This window comes from Rhyacophila brunnea, unplaced genomic scaffold (assembly GCF_057557595.1).
Source record: "Rhyacophila brunnea isolate RB1 unplaced genomic scaffold, BYU_Rbru_1.0 scaffold_6, whole genome shotgun sequence".
Lineage (NCBI taxonomy): Eukaryota > Metazoa > Arthropoda > Insecta > Trichoptera > Rhyacophilidae > Rhyacophila > Rhyacophila brunnea.
The window spans coordinates 3,898,401-3,925,044 of NW_028233276.1; the positions used below are offsets into that span (position 1 = coordinate 3,898,401).

The 26,644-nt window shown below is 36.3% G+C and overlaps 1 protein-coding gene and 1 long non-coding RNA gene across 2 annotated transcripts in view; both read right to left on the reverse strand.

The window, feature by feature from the left end:
- The window catches only part of LOC147065109 (uncharacterized), a 459,822-nt gene that overhangs the window by 204,569 nt on the left and 228,609 nt on the right, over positions 1-26,644 (reverse strand). The window lies entirely within an intron of this gene.
- Positions 1-26,644, reverse strand: part of LOC147065113 (uncharacterized) — a 70,662-nt gene that overhangs the window by 31,105 nt on the left and 12,913 nt on the right. Inside the window, exons 5-21 of the mRNA XM_085956768.1 lie at positions 23,794-24,153; positions 22,783-22,952; positions 20,787-20,988; positions 19,101-19,294; positions 16,272-16,599; positions 14,918-15,066; positions 13,776-13,892; positions 13,576-13,647; positions 12,540-12,590; positions 10,949-11,089; positions 10,454-10,595; positions 9,703-9,808; positions 8,558-8,757; positions 8,007-8,215; positions 4,557-4,862; positions 3,059-3,265; positions 1,929-2,074 (exon numbers count right to left, since the gene is read on the reverse strand). Of these exons, the coding sequence (XP_085812894.1) occupies positions 1,929-2,074; positions 3,059-3,265; positions 4,557-4,862; positions 8,007-8,215; positions 8,558-8,757; positions 9,703-9,808; positions 10,454-10,595; positions 10,949-11,089; positions 12,540-12,590; positions 13,576-13,647; positions 13,776-13,892; positions 14,918-15,066; positions 16,272-16,599; positions 19,101-19,294; positions 20,787-20,988; positions 22,783-22,952; positions 23,794-24,153 (3,100 nt within the window). The remainder of the gene's footprint in view (positions 1-1,928; positions 2,075-3,058; positions 3,266-4,556; positions 4,863-8,006; positions 8,216-8,557; positions 8,758-9,702; positions 9,809-10,453; positions 10,596-10,948; positions 11,090-12,539; positions 12,591-13,575; positions 13,648-13,775; positions 13,893-14,917; positions 15,067-16,271; positions 16,600-19,100; positions 19,295-20,786; positions 20,989-22,782; positions 22,953-23,793; positions 24,154-26,644) is intronic.

The window sequence follows — 26,644 nt, forward strand, 5'->3', positions numbered from 1 at the left end:
TCATTTTATGAGTAAGCCATAAAATTTGAGGCAGGTTAAGAATTACAATACTGCCTTTGTTCTTTCTAATGTGAAATTAGGGTATCACCCCAGTGCGAAAATATATTATTTGTGATCATTTCTGTTAAAAGTTAATTTCAGTGTATTTATACCGCATGTTACATAATCGGTATGCATTAATCAAGTGTTTCCCAACGTGGGGCATACGGGGAGCAATTTGAATGTTTTGGGGGGCAATATGCATATCATTAAATATTTAGTACATTTTTTTACATTAAAATATTTCTTTTATATTGCAACCATGACTTTTCGAGAAAATTACTGTTGCCATTCCTAGCAAAATATTTAGTTGAATGCGGCGCTTTAGCGCTGTAAACGATATGTTACTGGAAAAAAATCGTTTTGATATCACAAACTGTGGAGATTTAAGATTAAAATTAACCAAATTAGTACCTCACATAAAAACTCTTTGCAGCTTACATCTAGCATAAGGATCGAACTAATTTTCTTCCGAGTTGTACATCTAATATAATAATTATTATACATAGGTAGGTACTTACTTACGAAAATAAAATTGAAAATAGTATTTATTGCCTATGTGCATTTTTTATTTTAAGCAATTCATTTTTTTTTCAGAATTTATTAGTTAACTATGAAATTTTGATATGGGGGGGTATGGAGATTTTTGAAGCGTTAAAGTGGGACATGGCACAAATAAGGTTGGGAAACACTGCACTAATCACATACAATCTTTGCATGCCTACCTGGCTCACAACAAATCATTTGACTGTCGTGCTTCTATTGAATTTAAGTAAAATGAGTAGCCAAAAAATGTCAAGCAGGTCCAAATTCGTAAATATAAAGAGTCTTGAAAAAATTCGTATTGAACGCGAAAACAATATAATATGTTTAAAATGTACATTAACAGTTTTTTTAGGCTTTTAAGGAGTGCGTCCTAATAAACCATTACACAAAAAGGCACCCAGAATACGATTGAATTTACGCATAGGCACAACAAACATTCCAATACAATTTAAAACTTTAGGTTACGTTTAGGTCTTTTAGGACAATAAACTGGACTTTGTATACCTCATCATGTTAATGTGTGAAAAATTAGTTAAGTGCTATCTATCTTTAAGAAGTAATGGCAGTGAATGAAATAGGTGTGGGGTTAGAGTGGTTAGACTCTTGTTAGATTTTTCGAAAAATCGGGATCGCATATATTATTGTCATATCGTTTAAATTGGTGTGGTCACCAGAGTGACTATTATTTTCTGTGCAGATTGCTCTGTTTGAAGACAGAGCGTTAGAAATACTCTCTTCTATACTTTAGAAGCCTAATAGTCGGGTATGGTGCCGACCCCTGATTTAATTGCATAATTTTAGATATTTTATAGATACTTTTGATTGATTTTTTTGACTATTATCTATTATGGCTTGGTTCTCGCAGGGTTTAATTGAATTTTATAAACTAACCAATACCACCTGTAAATTGTAGTCTTATTTCACTGAAAACAAATACGTATGATTGACAAAGTTTAGTGCCCATCCTTTATGATGGATTTTAACAGCCTACATCCACCCTTCGCCACTGGTATTACAGTTACACAATACCTACACCTAATTATTTTTCTCATAAGACAACGATAAAAATCCATGTCTAAAGGGATACAAGCATGTTGTAAGTTTGATAAACACTTCGTACCACTTAACCAGTAGTTTTCGATAACGTGGGCAAGAAACGAAAGAGTGAGGCGGTATTTTAACAAAGCACAAAGTAGCAACCACAAGCAACTAACACACCACCGCCTACTTCCTGCGCCTACATCTGCTCGTATTATGGTTAAGCAGTTCCACTATAGTGTTGAATTAAAATTTTTAAAGCTTTCGAAGGAATCTATAAATAAGACAACATTTAAATACGATACCTCTCCCATCCCAGTAGCAAGGGTCTGGCGAGGGGATTGTGGGTCCTCAGAGTTCTGAGTGGAAGGGCTCCTTTGTTGAGACAGTTGGGCGAGCAGGAGTGAGGAACAAGCTTCTTTGGCTTCACTTTTATCTTTGGTGTGTAATACTAGAAACAGAAATGCATGGGATGCAAAAACTTAAGATTTGTCTATCTTAATTTAGGTAGGTAGGAAATATACTTTCTTCATGTCAAGAAAGCTTTTTTATGGCCAAAGCACACTGTACGAGTGTCACCAGGTGGCACATCTAGTGTCCTACCCTTCGACAATTGTTTACCAAACACCCTTTGTCCTGAATGTGCATATGAAACAAGAAGACAGAACAATATTATTTGTAATTTAACTATTATTTTATTAATCCATACTGAATGAATGTGCATATGAAACAAGAAGACAGAACAATATTATTTGTAATTTAACTATTATTTTATTAATCCATACTGAATGAATATACACAAGATTTAAAATTGCTAGATTCATATTAATGAAAAATTTTCTACTAAGAAAAAAATTGAGTTGAGTGGGATTCGATGAACACTCATGCAGGTAGTAAAAGATGTGAGTTCGAATCCTGCTCAATCCAACTTTTTTGTAGGATTTTTTCTAATACATATTTTGTTTCTGAGGTTTCAATTCCATATTTGTAACAATGTTATTTTGATAATTTTCATCTTCTTCGACATGGTTGTACAACATTGCAGTGTTGATAAGTAATTGTACATATGGTCGGAGTAGGGTAGTTGATTTTGATTAAAAAATTACCAATAGAAATTATATTACCCTTCTTACTTAAATACTCTTGAAGATTGATTGTGATGTGAGAGAGTCTACGAATGATAAACTCTTCGTGACTTAAGAAACTACCGACCATCTCGATGTATATGTTTTGTTTAATTATTTCTATAATCAATTAGATTTTCAAATTCAGATAAATACACTATTGTCACCATCAACAATTTTTGGAATACATTAAATTACTTTAAAACACAGATTAGAAAATACTCGTAACAGTTGCTCCTGTACGACAAAAACTATCTTCCAGTTTGCAACATAACACTTCTTATGATTGGACTGGGTTAATGATAACTGACCACAACTTTGCTGCGAACTTGGTCGGCATGCAGTTCCATAGCGCCCGAGGGAGTAGCTCTGCGGAGACTCTGAGGCGTAGGAGGGGCAGAGGCGGAGTGGGATTCAGTATCGGAATTGTCGGGTCTTGATTCTTTTTTTCGATGGGTCGTGCTTTTCTTAGCGACGGCTCTCCGTTCGACTGGCGCCTGTGTACTCGGAATAGCCGGCTGTAATGTCACATATCACTCTTAATATTCAAATTATCTCAGCAATACTAAAGACCGTTTCATTCATATCAGTAGTCTACTCATTTGACAATATCGTAGAATTGTTAATGTCTCAGAAGTAATTGATTTCATATTCGGTACCTGCTTCCTTTATGTTGAATATTCAAAATAATATAGTTACGACATGCGGATATTAAATTATAAAATAAAATTTGCTGGGGCCTGATGCATAGAATGTCAATGTTAGGTAAAACTAACTGCCGTATCGTATTAAGAACACTATGCATAGATGAAAGTGCAATGATAGATAGCAACACGGTGACCAATACGGCAATGTCACTTCCGGTGATGAGAAGTGTTGTCGTTACAAAATTATGATTTCCCATAAATTAAAATGTTTAAATTAACATACAATCAGGGCTTCAAACCGTTATTTTTTTTTCATTTCTGTTTTCATTCCGGTTCAAGTAAAAAAATATGTTATGTCAGTTCAGTTCCGGTTTTCGCTCTAAAAAAGAAAACATATTTTCCGGTTCTGCTCCGAATGATAATTTTGAAATGTTTTTATTTGTATTAAAAATTTAATTTCTGGCATAATTTAGAACATTTTATGGTATTTGTATGAAAGTCCGGGGCCACGCTCCGAAACCATTGGTTATGCTACACCACATGGCCATAGCTATAATTTTTTTAAATAATATATTATAAATTACGAGAATTATATCGAAATGTGTCACGACAACTGAAGAGGGGATTAAAATCATGTTAATGCGCATGTTTGAACATGTACTGAACTGAAAAAAACCGATATTTTTTTTCCGGTGTGGTTCCGGTTTTCGATTTTCGGTTCAGTTCCGGTTCGAAGCACTGCAAACAATGATAAAAGCATGAAAACTGCACAATATAAACTTTAAATAATTTAATGGTTACATTAACAATGGTCAAGCGAATAAATACAAGGCACTGTGGAGTCTCTAATAATTGGATAATTTATAGAATTGCAATCTTTGCAACACAACATCAGTTTGGTTTCGATCAAACAAGATTATTCATTTACTTTTATACAAAATTATTTGACAGGTGTCACTTTGGTTCCAATGTCGTCACCAAGGGCCGTGATTATGATTTAACATTTTTATTTATCTAGCTTAGGTATTTAGGTAAATAAATATCAAATAGTCTACACACAACACTCGATTTTTTTTTCATTGATTCAAATTTGACCTTGAACCTTGAAGATTTTGAATTAACGTGATTATACTGTAATATTAAAAGACTTAACGACACTCACCTTTGAATCGGGCGCAGGTATTAAAACTGGTGCAGGTATTAAAACTGGCGCAGGTATTAAAACTGGCGCCGGTATTGCAACTGGTGCCGGTGCCTGAACCGGTGACGGGATTGGAACTAGTGGCGGCATTTCAACCTTTGCCGGTGGTGAAACTTGCGCTGGAATCGGAACAGCGACTGGAATGGCCACAGGCACCGGGATGGGAACGGCCACTGGCAACGATATCATCCCATTGTCTATTCGTGGGGTAGCCACTCCCGAAACTTCATCGAGCCGGGTGTACTCCACGTAAGGGTAGTTGGCCATCTGAAAAAATATATTATATGAAATATGGACCACATTATAAATAACGTTTGATAGATAAAACGATTCATTATTTTTATACGAAAGTTTTTAGGAGGCAGAAGCGTACTTTACAGTTGTTTGATACCGATTACTGTATGTTGGGGTGTGACAATTCAGTATTGACAGCCAGTTCTAAGTAATTCTCTGAATCTACTGGTCAGTAGTGTAAATGTCACTTTCTACAACAGTGGTGGCCAAACTGTGGCGCATGCGCCAAACGTGGCGCATTGGATGATTACAGGTGGCGCATTGCATCTTTGCGCCTACTTATTTTTTTGAAGTAGGTGCTATAACTGAATCCATCTTCATATTTTCAATACTGATTGCTGATTAAAAGCAAAAGAATGTTGTCAAACAATTTGAAGCTGCTCTCAGTAACAAATTTAACACCAACCATTGAAAGACTGGCAAAATCCAAACGCTCAAAAGCTCTCAGTGCTCCATCCCGCTCAGAGCTCTCTCTCTCTCTCATCACATCCAACAACTGTGGTCTAGAGTTATCTTCACCAAACGAGACTCTCCGGCAGTTGTAGCACTATCAGCGGGGTCCACGACAGCGATCACCCTCTCGTCCAAGAGATCATTTCTGACTATTGTAGATTGGTGCTCCAAGAAATGTGTGTTTTTTGAACTGGCATAAATTAATTAATTTAATTGCGTGATTGAGTTATTCCTTTTCCTCCCCTAAGCGAAGCAGATCCTACCCCTAACCCTATTTTCCAACCACAACCGTGGTAAGAAGGTAGACCAGGTGCTTGAGTTGTATGGCGCATCTGAACTCGTCTGTGATAAGAATTGGCGAATTGGTATGCAAAAAAAACATATGCTCGAATCGATATTATCATTGTCGTAATAGTAATTCTTAGCAGTCTCGCCGCCCGCTTAACTTTTTATAAAAAAAATACCCTGTAATTTGTAACCATGCATTAATTAATCCATTACTTAAAGTTATCAAGTAATGTAGGTAGTGTCATCAAATATATCCTCCCCCACAAAGTGTGCCCCAAATCACGCATCAGAACTCCATATCAAGTCAGTAATCTAACCACAAATTTAAAAACATCATTAGAATATACCTGACGAAAGTTTACCAGCCCTGCTTTACAAAATAATATCACAAATAATTGTTCCGCAAACGAACGCGTCACTCGACGGCTTTCGTTCATACAGGGCTAAGTACCTGAACGCCTTCATGGAAATGGCATGCGACCTTGAATTCTGCCAACGCATTTACCGTTGAGAGTTTCAAAAATCTCTCGAGTAACCTGCACCCCTCTGATACCGCACCTTCCGAGCGTGAACGTACCCCCGCCCTTAGATTTTTTTAGATAATTGTTGAACAGTACCAATTCTCCCGCGAAAGTGTAACATACCTAGAATCACGTGGCTGGCGCGGCCCGGCCGCCCTTCTCAACGCAAAATGCAAGGCCGAGCTTGTCTCGATATTATAAATCAGTGAATCCCTTTTACCGTTATCGTGTTAATAATAATTCTTATAACCACCCTTAAAGCGAATCGCGTGTCTGACAAAGTGCTTCGGTGTTAATCCCGATAATGCGCCCAAATAAATTAATTCGCCCCCAGTGTCAGCGCCAAATAAATTAAAAGTGTTACGATAACGGACCCGTAATGATAATGTGTCTTCTCCGTTGTAACTAATGTTGTTATATTACCGATGTTTGCCCATGCTTGTATAATTTAGTATAAATAAATCTAGCCCTGCACAGAGCTGTCAGATCAAAAATGTATGTTATCAATACTAAATGTGCCCTGATGTCCTCACTTCCCAAACCTGAAGGAATGCCCGATGAAGGATCTTACCAGCCTACATGTGAGTCTTCTTCTTAGGTATTAGTAGGTATTTACCATTTACCACCATCTATGTGTTCTCTAGAATCTAGGATTATAAAAAAATACGAAAGATTTTTCATTTTTCCAATTTGTCAAGAATGTTTGGCATTGGTTGTCTAGTAAAACTAAACAAAAACAATTAAATACAGCCCTAAAACAATGTTATGTCATGTGAGTTATTGTTTTTCCTTTGAGTGGAGAGTGGAGAGTGCAGTTGTGCCACTGATGACATACCACTGTGTGTGTTAATGGATTATAACAGGATTATTTTTATTACATTAATAAAAATAAATAAACAATTTATTTTTTTAAAAAAAGTCTGTCTCAATTTTCAATGACTGGCTCATGATATAGGGTACTTTATTACGATTTATTGAATATTTTCGTATGTCAGGACTCTGAAATCATTTTGTGTTACGAAATTCGAATTAAAGGTATGGTTTTATATGAAAATAATGTTTGAGGGACTTTTTTTTTTGCGAAAAATTCGATTTATGCGAATTTTGAATTACCCTGTTCTTATTAAGGTGATACATCAGTGAAACAGCAAATAATTTTCAACTATAAGCGCAACGAAATTTTGGACTCGCTCCCATTCGGAGAGAGAACGTCGAGCTGGAAACACGTAATTTTGTTTCGTGATGACGACGGGCGTATTAATTCTTAAATCGTGTAAAGATGACTAAAAACGTTACCCATTTACTTTAAAAAGAAAACATGTCAATGAATATATTATTAATTACTGATAGAACAATAAACAGAACATTAAATGGACACATGTTGGATTTATATAACAAATTATATTTCGTTTGACATGCGTCATTTGCATCCGCGACCTGCAATCCGCGCATCGCCTAGCCACGATCTTTTTAGACCGTGCCTCGACTGAGGTATGGCCTTAACGAGGTTTTACTGTAACATTTTCTTTTTGTGGTTGGTCTTTAATCGTTACAGGGTGTTGCTCCAGAGGTTTTATTAATTAACAAATTGCAATTTAGTGGGCATGGGCAAGTCTTGTTCGATGCCTTGCATTTCACAAGGTTTCTTCATCAAACTTCCAAACTTTCACAATATTATCATGGGTGTGCCCTACCACACAACCACACAGTTCTTCTGTATATTGAGGGCTTTTCATGTTCAGTACTAGAAACTGGCTATAAGTTCATCTTGAAATTAAAAAATATTTCTTATTTATCATACTGTTTTTAGTTAGTTTATTCTGGTAACTGTAGATGATGAAATAAAAATAAAGACCTTGTTTGTGTTGGACGTGGCGCCAGGACCCCTGTGTCTCCCATGGGCTCTCCTGTCCGCGGCCTGGAGCTCCAGGAAGAGCGGCAGGAGCCGAGTGCTCCCTCGGTAGATCCACTCCTCTCGAACCACCCGCTTGTCTGACTCTTCGCTGAACCGCAACAGTGCCAATGAACTGTCCACGGCCATCACTCGTGACAACCACCATTTGCCTGAAATAAAAAACTAGCTTCTTCACACAAAGACACAGTTTTCCATTCGCATGGGCCAAAACCATAATGAGATTTTGCTATGGACGTGACAAATGCAGAAGTTCCATAATAATGTTGAATACAGGATATATATAAAATGTGACAAGTAGCAACCCACATTTGAGGATATAAGGGCTGCTGTGAAAAATGCAAAGCTTCTAGGAAAAACTGTGTGGTGTCCATATGAGCAAACTAAGGGGCGGACACAGTCAAACAAAAAGAGAAATTGGAACTAAATCCAAATTAGATTAATTCGGGCTCTTCGTAATGGTGCCACATAAATAAATTCATTGAATTACTAACCGTTCCATTCGACTTTAACGTCATGGCCAGCTTGCATTTTAACCATGGCTCTGTCGGGGAAAGCGGACAAATATTTCTTGATGAAGTCCCTCGAGTCGGCGTGGACGTCCTCAAATACACGTTGTGACATTTCACACACTCGTGTGGCGTCCGTGTGTTTCACGTACTGTGCGTAGCCATCATCAAAGAATACCAGGTATCTGTAAACAAAAACAGATTGCTACTAATCTAGTTTTCAGTTTGATAATTGAAATAAATCGGTGGGTTTTTGCCAGAGAGATGTATTTTCAATACAGAGATCATGTCCTCTTGCCCAAAAGAAATATGATTTTTTAACGCCTGATGCATTACGGTCGCACCGCCATCTATAGAATCATTTCAATTTACAATTGTCTTTTTAAACATGTCGGTAAATTTGTATCGTATTAGAAACACAATAAAAAAAAATACCAAGGACAAGCGGCGCCGAATTGATGCTAATTCTCCACAATCACTTGATCAACAGCAGCGTCAAATCGGCACTGATTGTCTTCAATTAGTTAATATTATAGAGTACATTTTAAACATTGTAAGTTTGAATTAACGATAAACACCTAAAATATAAATTATTACAGTTATAAACAATGGCGGCTCGTACATATGCACTGTGGAACTGCAGGACCCCCAAGCAAATTGAGAAAAATGGAATATTATTATATACATAAATTTGCGCACCAATGTATCCAATAATTATCGTACATCGCGGTACTGCAGTACCGTTTTCAAACGAATATGCTCAAATGGGCATAGGAGGGGTGTGGGGCGCGGAGCACGCAGCTAGGAGCTTGATCGGTACTGCCGGCCCGACAGTGTATCGCCATTTCTGCGTTTGTACATGAGCACGCGCACGACAGCGGAGGAAAGAAATATAGCTTTGATGATTTATTATCATTGTTAAAATTTATTTCAGCAAACAATTTATGCAAAGTTCTTTATTTTAATTATTTATTAATACAATTAATAATTTATATTTAATTTTGATGTTAATAGTAAAATATAATCCAAATAAACATTTATTTAATTTTTAATCAACCGCAGCACCTCCAGATATCTTATCCACGAGCCGCCACTGGTTATAAATAAATAATCACATATATATATTTAACCTGAAAGTATTGGCGATCGCTGGCATCTCAGCGATGACTCCAGAGTAATAGGCATCCTTTTTCTTCTGCTGTGTCTGATCCTTGAAGAGAGCTATCACTCTGGTGCCTGCAAACAGTCCGCGTAGTTAATATGAAAACCACAGATATCAAAACCTAAAATTGAGAAATTAACTATGATCACAGAAGATGACACGTTTGAACAACAGCTGGAGCAGCATTGGATGACGAATGTCTGCGACAATCAGTAAAGCTGATCACGATCAAAACCAAATGCCACCTATTCCAAAGCTCACATTGTAGCGGTGACTTTTCGAATACATTCAGCAACATTCTAACCATGTTGCATGTGCCAACAGATGTTTTTTCAACCAACAATGTTGCATCTACATTGTGTGCGACAGTACATTAAATTACATGTGTTGTGAATGCCAACAAAAATCAATAAAATTAACATGTTGCAGTCATGTCGAATTCATAGGTGCGAGCCACCGTAGAGTAGTGAGTCATGGTATCTTATTATTATTCTGCTGTGCTTCGAGAACAGATGCTTTCCGCCAAAACTGATATGACTTCGTCAGGATTAGAAAGAGGATCATGCAGCCTCTGTTGGAACTGGCTCACCCACATGTTTGGCCTAAATTCTCTTTAAGCCAACTGAATTCTGTCATCTAAGAAGAAATAAATAAAGAATGACACCATTTTTGACAAATGCAACAATATTTTTATTACATTGATGAAATAGGACAGTTACCAATGGAGTATCTATATGTAGAGGGTTGCATGCTTGCCACCTGTCGGCCGGTCACTTGCTTTACAACGAAGCCTTCGCCCCGAGTTATCGCTTCAAACTTCACACGCATCATAGAGAATAGTGCCACTATTCCATTCGAGAGCTGTAAACCAAAGAGATCCATCATTTTAGCATTATGCAAAGATAAAAAAAATATTGCATTTTTATCACATTCAATGGGTCGGTGCACAGGATATGTGTAGTTTTTACCTAATTTTAGTTATTATACACAAATTGATTGATGTTCATCATACAGTAAAACCCCATTAATATAAACATGGTTAATTAAAAATTCGCTGTAAATTTAAATATTTGCTAAAATTCATAAAATCTATATAAAGGTCGTTAAATCTATTTCCACTAATTTGATGAATGAACCATAATAGTCCATTACTGATATTAATCCGAAAGCAATTGTATCAGAAACTGAATAATAAATCAATTGAGTGGACTCACCGGAGTCCCTTTAGGCCATATCTCCATGATGGTGGCTGGCACCCAAGCACTGAAGATGGAGTAGCGGATTGCGTAGACGAAATCGCCAACCTTCAAAGGAGAGCTCACCTCTTCTTTAGCACTTTCCGGTGGTAATGCAGCCTGAGGATTAATAACAATCACAACATAAAAAACTCCAACAGATATTTGTAGAGACCCACCCATCAAGATAAGTTCACAACTGGCCGTCGAGCCCGGCACTAGTGTTTCACGGACGTTCCATAATAGATAACATTGGAAGAATATTTGTCCAAATACAGTGATAGTTTCAGATTTGATGATGGCCACCAAATTGATCATCCGGTGAACTCAAAATAGGTACCATTAAACAGAGAATCGAAGACTATTAACATCTCCCGTGTGTGTGACAATAATTTTTATAATGAATCTTAGATACATGCAACAGATATTTATACTTTTCTTCATGTATGGCTTTTGAGTTTTTAGAATCAATATCTCTCAATCGAAGAGGCATCTAGAAGTTTTCTTTTTATGAGAAATGGTTATTATACTCAAGCCGAATTAGGATAACATGCAGGTGGAATATACATGCTGTTCCATTTCTCTCGCACAGTGGCCAATAAAATTCACCGCAATACAATGTGGTATCTAAAATCAACGTTTGTGAATATGATGTAACATTTTACAAGCATCGGTGGCATTTTAATTTAAACAGTTGTTTATATTTTTGATTTGGAGTGTTCTTGAGCTGTGGTATTATGACATCAATTATTAAGAAAAACGAGTTAAAAACTAAAGGACAGTGTCGTGAATTCACAGTTAAACAATCTGGTTGACTGATATATGAATGTTACAAACGTCAATAGACAGGAACAGCATGTACCTAACTATATTATAACTGTGACTATCCCACATCATGGCCAAGCGGGTAACATGTCGGCCTGTAAAGTTATGGATCCCGGGTTTGAATCCCCGGTCCAGCAAAAAAATCACATGTTGTATTTCAATGTGTTTGGACCCAGAGTATGGACCTAACAGGTTGAGCAAGTGGCTAGCATCCGTTTCTTATTTGCTCGACCTATTAGTACCATGCTCTGGACGTTAACACACATTGGTAAAACAACATATGCATTTTCAAAAGAAGGGCTTCGAACCTGGGTCCCCAGCTTCAGAAGTAAATATTTTGCCATTCGGATCATTCATTCCAAGATTTTATCTACGAGTCAACTATGAAATTTTGTAGATAAGATGTTTTTAACCATTTCTATGTCTCACGATATTACTATGGCAGTATCTGACAGGCAGCAGATTTTTAACGACACACGTTGAATATAGAGCGAAGCTCTTACTAAAATCGCTGTAATACCGATAATTTGTGGCTTGGGATTTCATAGTTATGCATGTCACTGTGTTTAATTTTTTAGATTATGCAAATCAATCGACAGTGGCTAGTAATTTGAGTTTAAAGTCGGACGAGATAACACACGAAATTTGTATGTGCGGCTTGTCAATCAGGCCCTAATAGAGTGAGAAAACTCGCTGAAGGCATAGAGCCGGTTAAAAACAATTTAGGTAGAATTTTGCCAAGTACCTGACATTCGGCAACATTAGGAGGTTTAAAGTACGCGTTCAGTGCAGCTTGCTGTAATAATTCAATAACATTAGATAAAATAAAGCAAAGATAAAAATAAGCCATTTCCTAAGTTGTGAACTCTTAGCCGTATGGAATCTTGTATCCTTAAAAAGGGAGGAGGTCGAAAAGGAAGAGCTATCTCCAGATGGACGGATAAAATCAAGATTGCAATGGTTTTTTTTACTAATGCAGGACTTGCGTTGCCGACAATCAAATCATTTAGGTCACAATTCTTAGTTGTGAGGTCCCGACAAAGAAGACGAAAAAATGTTCAGGCATTTCTCTCAAGACGAGAATAACAATTTAAGAGCTAGACAGAAAGGGGGTGTGTGTTACATATTTATGTGAAAAACAGTCGCAATAAAAGGCCTATCAGTATATTATTTTCATTTTTACCATTAGCGGCACCTGCAGTTGTTAGGTCAGAACGATTTCTGGTGACATAGTAAAAAAAATAATTGATAATTCTGCATACACAGTAGAATATAGCTACTCAATAATTATATATGTATGTAAAATTTCATAATCTAACCATAAGAGGTCGTGTATACATAGTTAAAACATTTAAAATGCTTACCCTATTTTTAATCGCGTTGTATTCCTGAGCAGACTATGAAGAGAATATTATAATTTATAGGATTGTAATTCGTAATTCTTATTACATATTATAATAGAAAAACCACAATATGGATGGCTATCAAATTGAGAACCAGAAATACTCTACTAAATAAATGCCGTCAACCATATTATGACAGAACTTTTTTTTACTCTCCAGGTGTCGCCAGTGTAGATAGAAATTAACAATGTGATTAATAAAAAACACAAGTGAAAAGGATCACATTGAGTGTTTGTTTCTGTGCATTATGTCATTGCAGAGGCTGGGACTTTCCCAACATAATATGTACATGTTTGACGTTCTACCAAGCGAATTATGATAAACAAGAATTACTTATTTAGATCAGAAAAATGATTCAAGTTAGCGATGAGCTTTTACCAGTAGAGCCTCCTCAGTGTCCACATTATAATTGACAGGCTTCCTCACCCTCGCTGACCGTCTTTCGATATTCTGAAAAGAAAAACAGTTGTATTGTGTATGTGCTAATAAACAGATAAAATATGATATAACTGTTTGACTTCTTTTGAATTGAGTAAACAAAGGAGACAAACATACATGCAAGACTTGATCTATTTTACCTGGGCTTCAGTGGTAGGAATAACCGGAGCAGCTGGTACAACCTTTTTCTTTGCGTTATATCCAACTTTGTCAGGAGTCCATTCATCGTCACCCATTTCGATTGTTGATTTGATGTCCTGGAGAGAGAGGGATGAAATTTGTTGAAAATCATATCTATCCAAGAGGAAAATCGGATAGGACCTATCATTTATTTTAATACATTTTTAGGGATCGTCAAAAACAAATTATGGATTTAGGGGACCGTACACTGAAAAAGTTTGAGAAGCACTGTATCCATAAATAGATGGTCAGATATGAATTGGCCTGGCCTATCTGCACTAAATGGTTAAGGCAAGATTTAGCTTGAATGTTAATACTGGCTTCGTACTTCTATGTGTGAAACATGATTTTTTAATGAGGAAGTTATGACAGGCCATGGTGGGTTCGGTGCCGGGCTCTTTGAGCTTGGATTTGCTAGCCGACCAACATGTCCATGCGGCGGAGAAAAACAGGATGTAAACTACATCCTCTGGGAATGTCCGAGAATGTGCTTCGAGAAGGAAAATATGCTTAAGTCGGTCCAACCAGCTGTTGAGCCTATCGGGCCGTCCGACCTGGTCGCCACAAAGGCCAATTATCCTGCTTTTAGAAAATTTGCAGCGTCTTACTGCGGCCGTGAAGATCTCTTCACATAATTTTTACTGTCCGTATCATCAGCTTCGTTATTTTTGTAATATATATTTTACATTCATTTTCTTTTTGTTAATTCTCTGTGCCTTTTGTCTCCTTCGGCACTTTGCATTAGAGTAAAATCAGTAAACTCAAGTCAAAGCTCACTTAAGAGCGTGGCGACCTCAATCTTTGGTAACTGCTCCTGAGACATTTCCAGTCATAAAAAATGATGCTTCATACCAAACGTAGGGTTCTGTGATTCGCCCGATTAAGACCGGGTGTGGTTTGGTGGAGTCATTAACTTTAATAACGAAGTTATGTATTTTTTTGTTAAGTAATAATAAAAATGTGATTCGGAGACTATCAGATCTTCAGTACAGACAGAAATCAGTAGAGATTACTCAAATAATGCATTCCATCGTACCCATATATATTATGTATTAATATTTGTAAGCTATCCATTGTCGATTTGAAGGGGACGATGCGTTACCTGTCCAGTGCGCTCATCGATCAAGGATGTGATGAGCATCTCCGGCAGACTGGTGGTTGGTGGTTTGAACCCATCGTAGAAGTGGTTTCTCGTGGTGTCCGTCTCCCTCTGGAGCTCCGCCAGATCCATCTCAAAATCTGCCACATTTCCTACATTGACAATACGCAATGAAATAAAATTTCAATCTTTCACAACCGCACATCAAAAATAATACATACATATTGTCATATCTTCGTGATTGTGTTAATATCACACAATAAACAATTATGTACGGATTTTACATAGGATTAACCCTTTTACTCCCACGGGGCCGATATTTCGGCCCACCATACCTATGCGAAAACTCCATCTGGGCCGATCCATCGGCCGAAAGTTTGGAACCAAATTTACGATTTATTCCAAATTTTTTCCCGTCATATTTCGTTCATGTAGACGAAGCATTATATTCACTGTGTGTTGGGTGGTGACTAACATTTATTTTAGTGTCAGCATTGTTTATAATTATGCCATACCCTAATAACTCACAAGTCATAATTGCTCTGCTGTCGAACTTGAGACCAAAGAGGGTCATAAAAATAATAAAACATTATTTTTATGACACATTTTAAATTCTGATATTTCTTTTAGTTGTTTTATGATTCATATATCACATTACAAAATGAAATTTGTAATTTTTGAACTAACAATGGATGCCACTGTATTTTTGGTAAGATGGTGAAAAAATACATGAATATAAATAATATTATAAATGATTTAGTGCTTTGAGACTTATTTTTTGAAATTACTTCATTCCATATCAGTTAGTCGTCGATACTGTATCGAATTCTCTTGCGATTTCGTGAATTGAATAATATTCTTGAATACCTTGACACTATACGATTTTTTTTGATTACTTTATAAAAATTCTATTTCATAGAGAAATAATAATATGTTTATTTTTTTTTCTGTTACTACATAAGGATAGATTATATTATAAAATTTGATATATCAATTATAAATAAAAAAATGTTGTCACACTTGTTTTGTTGTTCAAACATAGTTTTATCCGTTCATTTCTAAATAAATATTGATACATTATTTTTTTCTTTTGTTTTATTGATGTAAACTATCAATATTATTACTTATTATTGCTTTATACACCATTGAGAACACACAAAAAAAGTTTCAAATTTTTAAAACATGTGTAGAATTAGTTATTTAAAAAAAACTAAATCGACGATTTGTTGTCAAAAAACGCTTGGGAGTTTTCGCATATGCTAGGCGAAATCAGCTGGGAGTAAAAGAGTTAAATAGGCAAACGGTAGAATGTAATAATTATTATAAAACATTGGAAGAAATGAGACAATAAAATTACTTTCAAGTGTAGCTGCATCCCGAGAGATGGAGTCTTTATAGGAGGCGATGTGTTTGTCAACTTCGTACTTAGTCCACACCTCGACCATGGCCTTCTCGATTCTGTCGGCTATCTGATGCATCTCATCATCAATGTGAACTTGTTTACCCCCATCCCCTACGGCCTTGATGACCTTCTTCATTTTTCTCCTCTTGGCTACCTGCTTCAAAAACTTGGGCAGATCTTCTGACGTTTCCGAATCCGACGAAGAGATCTCCACCAGGTCCTCGGTGTGGGGTATGGGGATTTTGTAGAGGTCAGCGCCGGCATGGACTCCAGATACCAAAAACTACAAAAACAAATTATATAATCACCCAAAAAGTTATGGAAGACATATATGCAAAATAGTAAAAAACCATATATATAATAGTAGGGGTTAAATTTCATGTGTCTGTCCTATATTATTTATATTGAGAGATCGTGGGTTGTGATCAGGGGGGTGTATCTTCTATGCAGCTATCGCGATCCCTTATGCTCAGTCAACCAGATATATGGCACTACAGTCACACACAAACTCAAAATAACACAGGGCCAGTGCAATAACCATTCAGAGCTCAACCATGCCTCAGTCAATGGCTGCGAGACTATTTGTCATTGATAACATGTCATTCGTTTCAAATTTCATGTCAATTCTCAAAACAAAAGCAATCGTGTGATAATTTTCACGTTGAATTGGTGTAAGTAAATTAAATATACCATGCACTTAATAGTGTCAGAATTATAATTAATGGTCTTCTTCTTCTTCTTCCGCCATATCCGCCCCTTAATTGGAGCATATGGACACCACGCGGCGCCTCCAAGACTCCCTGTCACTCGCCAGTCTTCTTGCTTCGTTCAAAGTCAAACCAGCATCCCGTAGCTCCGCCGTATACACTATATAGATGGTATTTTGAGGCCTTCCAGGACGCCGGAATCCGGTCAGCTTGAAGAATAGGCAAGCCAGGTTGTTTCTCTTCTGACATCCGCAGCACGTGGCCGAGCCAGATCCAACCAAATGCCACCTATTCAACGCTTGTATTCTGACGGTGCTGCTTTACAGAAGCGACTCATGGCACCTTACGAAGGCTCAGAGCAACCGTATACTGAGCTTCAAAAACAGATGTTTGCGACGGATACTGGGTGTGCGGTGGGTATGACTTTAGGAGCAACTGGGAGATAAGAGAACGCACCAAGCAGCCTCTCATCACGATGAGAGTGAAGAAGCGACGTTGGACCTGGCTCGGCCCCGTGCCGTCCTGCCTAAATGCCTAATTCTTGTCAAATTTGGGATCACAGAGATTATCAATATATTTTTTTATCGTAAATATTTCACTGTAATAATGTCGACATAAATTATACTAATGGTTTTATAAATGCGTTTAAAAATTAATAAATACAAAAAATCTTAATACCACTTCACATGGACGTACTGAAATATGACTTTATTCTAAAACATTAGAGCGAGAGGTTTAACAGTTTCGTTGCCTAGTATATACTATAGAATTGACCCCATGTGCCAACCGACGAAAACGTAAAAATTAGGTCAAGGTAGATGAAAACAAGTGATGACTATATTCATAATATTTTTTTAGTAGATAAACATGTCAATACGGCAGTAAAATATAATGTCACCGTCGGAGCCAGCGGCACTGCTCTTGAACTTGAACCGTATTTGTTATAAATAAGTGTTATGTTATTACAAGTCGTAAATTATAAAATTTTTCACAGTACTTAACATTGAAAACATTCAAGTGGGTTTTGTGAATGAAGGCCCTTGTAAAATGCTCGAAAATATTATTATGGTATGCAATTTATTTTATGGATTTTTTTATGGCCTGAGACAATGAAATTTATCATTCCCTAATTGATTTTATGAGATTTGGTGTTCACCATGTTATGAAAAGTATCAAATTGCCACTGCCGAACATGTGATAAGCGATAATGATAAGTGGTATGTAGGTAGGACCTTATAAAACACAGTGCCGAAAAATGTCTATAAAAAAACAAATTAAAAACCAACTAGCGAAAAATATCGGTAACGTATTCATCTACGATGCCAGCTAAGAAATAAATCACTCAATGGTAGTGCCAGTGAAATAATGACAATTTCGTGATTACTATACAGGCGGCTCCGATCGGATACGGCGGCACCGACTATGAGTGGTGACACGGCTCCGATCGGAGGCAGCGATGCTGTTAAAAGATTACTATTTTATGTAATAAAAATACTTTATGCAGTCATTAAATGTTTAAAATAAATATAAAGGATAATAAGGCTTCAAAATTATATAAATAGATATATCTACAACGTTTAAGGAATGTCCAGGATCATGCCTTGAAAATACAATAAAAGCTCCATTTTGACCCTTAATCATAATTTAATATTAATACTATCGACCAAAGATACTTGATGGAATTTTGGATGATTTTTATGATGATGGGATTTTATTTATGATGATATCATTTATGATGATGATTTTAGGATGATGAGGATTTTTAGGAATGGACGGATTTAAGTTTTGTACTATTCCATTTGAGTCGTTTTTTGCGACCTGTGTTTCGCCTTTTGGCATCTTCAGGCACTGTGTACAATCACCAAAAGGCAAATACACACTGACTGTGGTGAGTGTATACAGTGCCTGAAGATGCCGAAAGGCGAAACCTGGGTCGCAAAAATACGTCTCAAATGGAATAGTACAAAATTTAAATCCATTAGAATTTAATTATAATTTCTCGAGAATTCCCAGAGCGACAACTCTTGATCACAACTTCTAAGTATAATATCATTCGTCTCATACAAAGATGACTTACCTGAACAAAATTCATAGCCTCTTTGAGGCACACAGTGCAGAATTTGCCTTGTTGCATTATGCGGTGCAAAGTGAGGGCAACGTAGGACGTCTTCTCTAATTTCACACCAGTCTTCCCGGCTGACACGCAAAGAGGGTTGGCACACCTCTCCACCGGTAACTTTGTATCCAGACCGTTCACGTCTTTGGCACCGTCTAAATTATATGAATATTCTAAGGATAAAAAGAATTTGAAGAAAAATGCAAGTAACAAGCATATAAGCAGCAGTGAAGGTAACATTTTTATAGAATAAATATTAATTGTTCAACACCCAATGGTTGGGTCAACACATTACAAAAGCAACATGCATATTTTGGCGGCCACAGGATCGAAAATGCAACCCTCTAGACCCGGTATTCTAACAACTAGACTGCCCACAAGACCAAAAACCAATACTATAACAGCATACAATCGCTTCTCCAATGGAGATTTTTTGTTGTCTGCTTTGTTTTTCTCAATGGCCTCAATCACTTTTACAAGCTACGTTACAAGTTGTCAATTCAAAGACGGGGAGTTTAATTTTACAAAGTATTTCATTAATATCTTCAAAAGAATATTGTTTCAAATACGGCAATAGTTTCAGATTTGATAATGTGTACCGAATTGCAACATCCAAAAAACTCGAAATAAATGTGACTGATTTATTATTGACTGACAACTCCTGCTTTCAGAAGTGCAAATACTAACACGGAGCGTAATTACATAATGTGCTATAATAGCCAAGTGTTATGAACTGTGTACACCACATGGCAGGTTTTTTGCAATCATCTTGGTACAGGGGGGGGCCTGCACGGCGGCTTTAGCGTCTTTGTTGACACCGTCCTACCACCAGACTCTGAACCCGCCAGTCGACCTCCAATCGTCGGGTCAAGTATCCAGGATTCTTCTTGGCGGTTGAGCACTGTACATTCTTGCTACAAGGAGTCGACTCGACTCGGAGTCTACCAAGTTTAACAACAAATGCGGAGATACATTCTTCTTGGAAAAGGTTGCAGAGCTCCAGGTTATGCTGAATACACAATTCTTCTTCTTCTAGTATAGCCCCATATATCCTACGCAGTACCTTCCTCTCGAATACAGTAAAACCTCATTAATACGAAATCCATGGGACCGAAAATCGAAAAAAAATTCGAATTACGAAATATGAAACGTATGGCAAAAAAATATTAAAATTTAAAAAAAAAAATTTTGATTTTCATTAATTTCGTTTCCGATCATAGATGTGCCTACCGAATTGGGTCATAAAATGTCAGGATTATTTTTATTACCTTCATAAAATAAGTAATTTTTGATGTTTTAAGAAAAGTCTGTCACAATTTCCAATGACTGGCTCATGAAATAGCGTACTTTATTACGATTTATTGAATATTTTTATATGCCAGGAGTTTGAAATCATTTTGAATTATTACGAAATTCGAATTAAAGGTATGGTTTCATATGAAACTAATGTTCAAGGGACTTTTTTTTCAGGAAAATTTCGAATTATCAGTGTTCATACTAATGAGGTTTTACTGTATATCGAGCAGTTTTGCAATACAAAATAAATTTGTAAATATGAATTCACAATAAAAGGAACATAATAATGTTAAAAAAAATTTCACATGCAGTGATTAATTTAGTGTTTATTTGGTGTTATAAAATAAATACCCAGGTTCGTAGGTTCCTTGTTGGCAGTGGGAGACGGCTTAGAGGTCGGTCCAGCATGTTTTTTTGCCGAGGACCTCCTGGGTGCCGTGAGTTTCTTTGCAACGGGCACAGATTTGCCGTATGTTTTAAATTGTTGTTTCTTAACCACCGGTGTCACCTCATCGTCGTCCGAATCCAGGCAGAATATCTCTGGCAACTTTACCTTCCCACAACAGAACAGAATGTATATTATTTGTACATTATAATTCAACTTCATTTTTAGGTAAATATAAATTTAAATAAAAAAAGGAAATCACCATTTCTATTCTTATGAGGACCATAAGGGACACATCTTTCTAAAAGTGAAACAACTTTGCCAATAGATGTAATGGTGTAATGAAAACCTGTCACAGCTGACTCGAAAACCAGAAAATGTCCATGGTTAGCCTCGAATCACCAACCTTCCATTTTTAGGGTTTAATAACTACAGTAAAACCGTATTAATTCAAAATCTATTACCCTATTGTTTGAAAATCGAAAAAAGTGCAAAATACAAAATGTATGGCAAAAAAAAGTAAAACTCTTAACATTTATTAGTTCCGTTTCAGATACAATTTCCTTCAGATTAATATCAGTGGTGACTGTTATGGTTCACATATAGAATTAATAGAAATTACTATAGATAGATTTTATGAATTAACGAATATTTCGATTCAACAGCAAATTTTGAATTAACCGTATTAGTATTAAAGGCGTTTGACTGTACACACAAATAAGTTACATGGTGGGTTGGTTTGATTTCTTACCCAACTTTGGAAACTGATGGATTTGGAGATACATATTACATAATATACTGGCTGTTATAATAGTCAGTACATTGTTCAAACGGCATTCCGTTCCACATATTACTCCAATAGCTTGAATCTATGCCGATAAGTAAAATGCAAATGAGAAGGGATGATATCAAAATTGAGAGAGCCGTTTGTTAATTTTTTCACAATCTATCTTAAAATGTGTCAAATTTCATACCAAACTGAGATTCCATTATAATTCGATACATTCAAGTTAACTATTCGCCCACAGCTTTAGAGAAAGGTGCTCTACTGACAAAGCCACCATAGGAAGACATGTAATTAATTATTGAGAGAGATTTACATAAAATAATATGACTCTAAACCAGAGTTATAATATAATAATGCATCAAATACATTATCATCACGTGATGTGCAGTCAAAGTAAGCTGCTGCTACGGGAAAAGTGTGTAATGTCGTTTTATTGGTACTGAAAATGTCATCAGACTGATGTTACCATCCCGTTGCACATTTTGAATGTTTAAATGAACATTGTCAGTTAGCAAAATCTGCCGAAATCGCCAGAACAATGAGGTCACCTCACACTTACCGCGCTACATCGGCAACTGCATGACTCAATGAACGTTTTTTATTAGGTTCTACATGGCTACACATTTTCGACTCACGTCAAAACATGCACTATTTGTTTTTATTTTTTTTCTCTATGGATTTTCTATTAAATTGTTATCTATGGATCAGCGATGGCAACCGTATACTAATACTATAATTTTAATAGTCCGAAAAATGTAAAATACTATAATTTTACGCCAAATATACCAAAATACTATAATTTTAAAGGATTCAAGACGAAAAATGTTCCTGTACTATATATTTTTCAGAAATACCATAACTTTTACACCTTAGTTTTATGATCAGTATAGAAAAAGATGGCAACACTGCTAAGGATGCAATATCGCAAGTAATTTTAAAACTGTTAGTAAACTGTTAAATTACCATGAATAATGAATAATGAATAATAATTCAAAATACTAATAAATTAGAGTTGGCACTTTCCATAATTGAATTTATAGAGATAATGCTTATTCAAAATATTCTGCGGAATGACGAAACCATAGACCAAAATTGTCACCGTACCAGCATGTGACAGCACATGAAGTGATCATAATATAATCGCAGCATAAGGGTTACAATCACTTTTGGATTACCGGTGGCAATCTGGTGGCGGCCGTCTTAAAAACCGTTGTTGTTCGTTTCTTAGCGACAGGACGGGAGTTTGGTTTTGTCCCAGCTACTTTCACTTCAGTTATTGGCTGAGGTTTACTATCCTCAGATGTCTTCGTGGTTGCTTTCTCGGCATCCTTAACTTTCGCAGTAGCTGAAACAGAAAAAGAATCAGTAGGTATTAGATTTATTATTATTAATAATTATTTATCGCAAACAATTGTTATTATGGCAACGTGTGCTAACACGACACAGAATATTTCTGTCAGCATGGGTTTGAACCCAACATCCGCATCAAAAAGAAATATATCGTTTGTAAAGTACCTAGATGTTGGCAGATACCGTGACACTTTTCGTGTGGGCATTTTCCGAGGTAGGTGTTGACAATAAACGTATTCTACATTAATACCATTACTTCCACACGATTGTTGGCTGGTAATCACATAAAAGTGTTTTCTAATAAAATACTAAAACAGAAAATCTACACAGAGCACATATGCACAGGAAACACTTATATTTTATGTAGAAGATAAAAGAAGCTAACAAGGTGGGCTATGTATACGTATGTTCCGTGATTGCAATGGAAGACCTGGACGGCGGAGACAGATAGCTGGACTGTGCCACAGATTTGAATATAAACATGCAAAATAATTGGAAAGCGAAGGCAGTGAATCGACCAGTTTCTGGAGGAAGCCAAAACTCACCAAAGGTTGTGAAACCAAAAATTTGATAACACAAAATTTTATTGTGCACTAACGCTTGAGGCCACACGCACACGATAGCGACTTGCGGGGGCGACAAATCGTAGTTGAGCATCCCACCAATGGATCTAGGTGTTCAACGCTAGAATCAAAGAGCAGACTAACCAAACATAAGACAGTAAGCAGGGTACGAGCAATCCTTAAACGTTGGCTAGATGCAAGCATAATAAAATATGTGGTGTAAAATGTGAAATGCAATCCGGTGTGTGGTTACTGTAAAGATTTACAACTCACCATCAGAATCAGAAGAACTCTCTTCCAGGCAGACGATATCTTCCGTAACCGTCGTCCCTGATTTGGTGATACTCAGTCGACTTGTTTTAGAAACCAGATCGTCTTTCATTATTTCTTTATCGATTTGAGGTACTTCAATCTCAATCGTTTGTGGTATGACCGGCTTTTCGACATCCATTACTTGCAGCGGTTTCTCAGCAGCCTTTTCTTTTTCTTTCTCCTTCTCCATGACTCTTTGAACATCGGCGGCCGTCAGAATAGCTGTGTCAGACAATAAGAGAGCATCTTCCAATTCTTTTATTGCTTTGCCAATGCTTGATAGAGATTTTGTAGATGATGTATCGTTGGAAGGCTCTTCAACTGAAAAGACAAGGTTATTTGATCAATTTTTTATTGCATACGATGCAAACACGGTTCATAATAGTAAAAATTCTGTCAATCTTTAATTGAACAAATTAATTGAAGAGCCATATATTTGATTGCTTGCTTCGGAGTAATCTATTACAGACATGCAGGTGAAACTATCTTATTATAGTTATATAAGAACTAGCGAGTACCCGGCATGCGTTGCAATGCCATTCAAAGAAATATTATTTTCATTATAAAATAAAAAGTATTTGTGTTTTAATTTTGTTTATTGAAGTGCTTTTGGATACACAATATTTATTCTGTCTGGTGCATACACAAATAAATCAGAAGGTTTTCCAACGCGTAAGCAGGCCACATATAGCTGACCATGTGAGAAGCATGGATTTTCCAAATCTGGTATAGGAACGCATACGAATAGAAGAAGATGGAATAGAAGAAGAAGAAGATAGATGTACTAATTCAGAAACCTTCGCGGGTGTGCATACAACAACTGATCAAAGTTTCATTACAATCAGATGAATAGTATAGGAATGTATACGAATAGAAGAAGAATATGGTTGTACTAATTAAGAAACCTTCGCGGGTGTGCGCACAACAACTGACGAAAGTTTCATCGCAATCGGATGAATGGTATGAGAACCATATGAATAAAAGAAGATAGAATGAAGAAGAAGATGGTTGTACTAATTCAGAAACCTTCGCGGGTGTGCGCACAACAACTGACGAAAGTATCATCGCAATCGGATGAATGGTATTGGAACCATACGAATAAAAAAAGATAGAATGAAGAAGAAGATGGTATTTCTAATTCAGAAACCTCCGCGGGTGTGCACACAACAACTCACCAAAGTTTCATCAGAATCACATGAATGGTATACTGCCCTCATAAGGAAAAAGGCAGCTTTTCGGCAAAAATCACAAATTGAGTTAGTGTACAGATAATGCTCTACGTGAAATTCTGAACCATTTGACATAAAGCCAAAAACAGTATAAAATTTATTTCAGTATAATAATCGAGATATGGTTTTTCGTTTTTTTTTTCACAAAAACGGTAGTTATTCTAAACAAAAAGACATTATAACGAGTTTCATAAGCAAAAACACAGCATCGATTGAAAATATACTGGTTTTTCCTTATACCATGCATCAAATGATTCATCCACATTTTTTTTTTTAATTTATTAAGAAAAGTTGAAAAAACGTTAAGGCCATGCATTAGTTGAGGCACGGTCTAAAAAGATCGTTGCTAGGCGATGTGCGGATTGCGGGTCGCGGGTGCAAAAGACGCCTGTCAAACGAAATATTATTTCTCATATAAATCCAACATACGTCCATTTTATGTTCTGTTTATTATTCTATTAGTAACAATAATAATATATTCATTGACATGTTTTCTTTTTAAAGTAAATGGGTAACGTTTTTAGTCATCTTTACACGATTTTAGAATTAATTGACCCGTCGCCATCACGCAGCAAAGTGACGTATGTCTGACTCGACGTTCTCTCAATGAATGCGAAGCGAGTACAAAATTTCGTCGCGCGTACAGTTGAAAATTATTTGGCGTTTCACTGATGCGTCACCTTAATGCCGGGTCCACACCGAAAACAAGTCGCGCGACAACTCGTTAAATTTTACGATAAGCATGATAATTATCGTAAAATTTCTTAAGCAATTATGATAATTATCGTAAAATTTAACGAGTTGTCGCGCGACTTGTTGCCGGTGTGGCCGCACTTTAATGTCTCATTATCTCAAAATGTGACTTTGGCAAATAGCTGCCTCTTTGCTTATGGGGGCAGGATAGGAACGATACGAATAAAAGAAGATAGAATGAAGAAAAAGAAGGTTTTTCTAATTCAGAAACCTCCGTGGGTTTGCACACAATAATTCACCAAAGTTTCATTGCAATCGGATGAATGGTATAGGAACACATACGGGATAGACAGACAAACAGACAAACAGACAAACAGACAAACAAACATCAATTTTTATATTTACCTATAGATAATAGATAAATCAAATATATAACCAGTGGCAGCTCGTGGATAAGATATTTGGGGGTGCTGCGGTTGATTAAAAATAAAAATAAATGTTTATTTAGATTATATTTTACTATTACATCAAAATTAAATATAAATAATTAATTATATTAATAATTAAAATAAAGAACTTTACATAAATGCCTTGCAGAAATAAATTTTGATGTTAATGTGTAATGATGTCAATGTTAATAAATCATTATAGCTATATTTCTTTCCTCGCTGTGGCGCGCTAATATTATTATTGGACATTGGATGTATCGATGCGCGGGCGAGCTGATTACACGCTTAATAATATTGATATTTTCATATAATATACATAAATTTATGTATATTATATTTCATTTGTATCAATTTGCTTGGGGGCTGCACTACCGCAGTGCATATGGGTGAGCCGCCACTGTATATAACTACCTACTTGATTTTTAAAATAGTTTTTAAAAC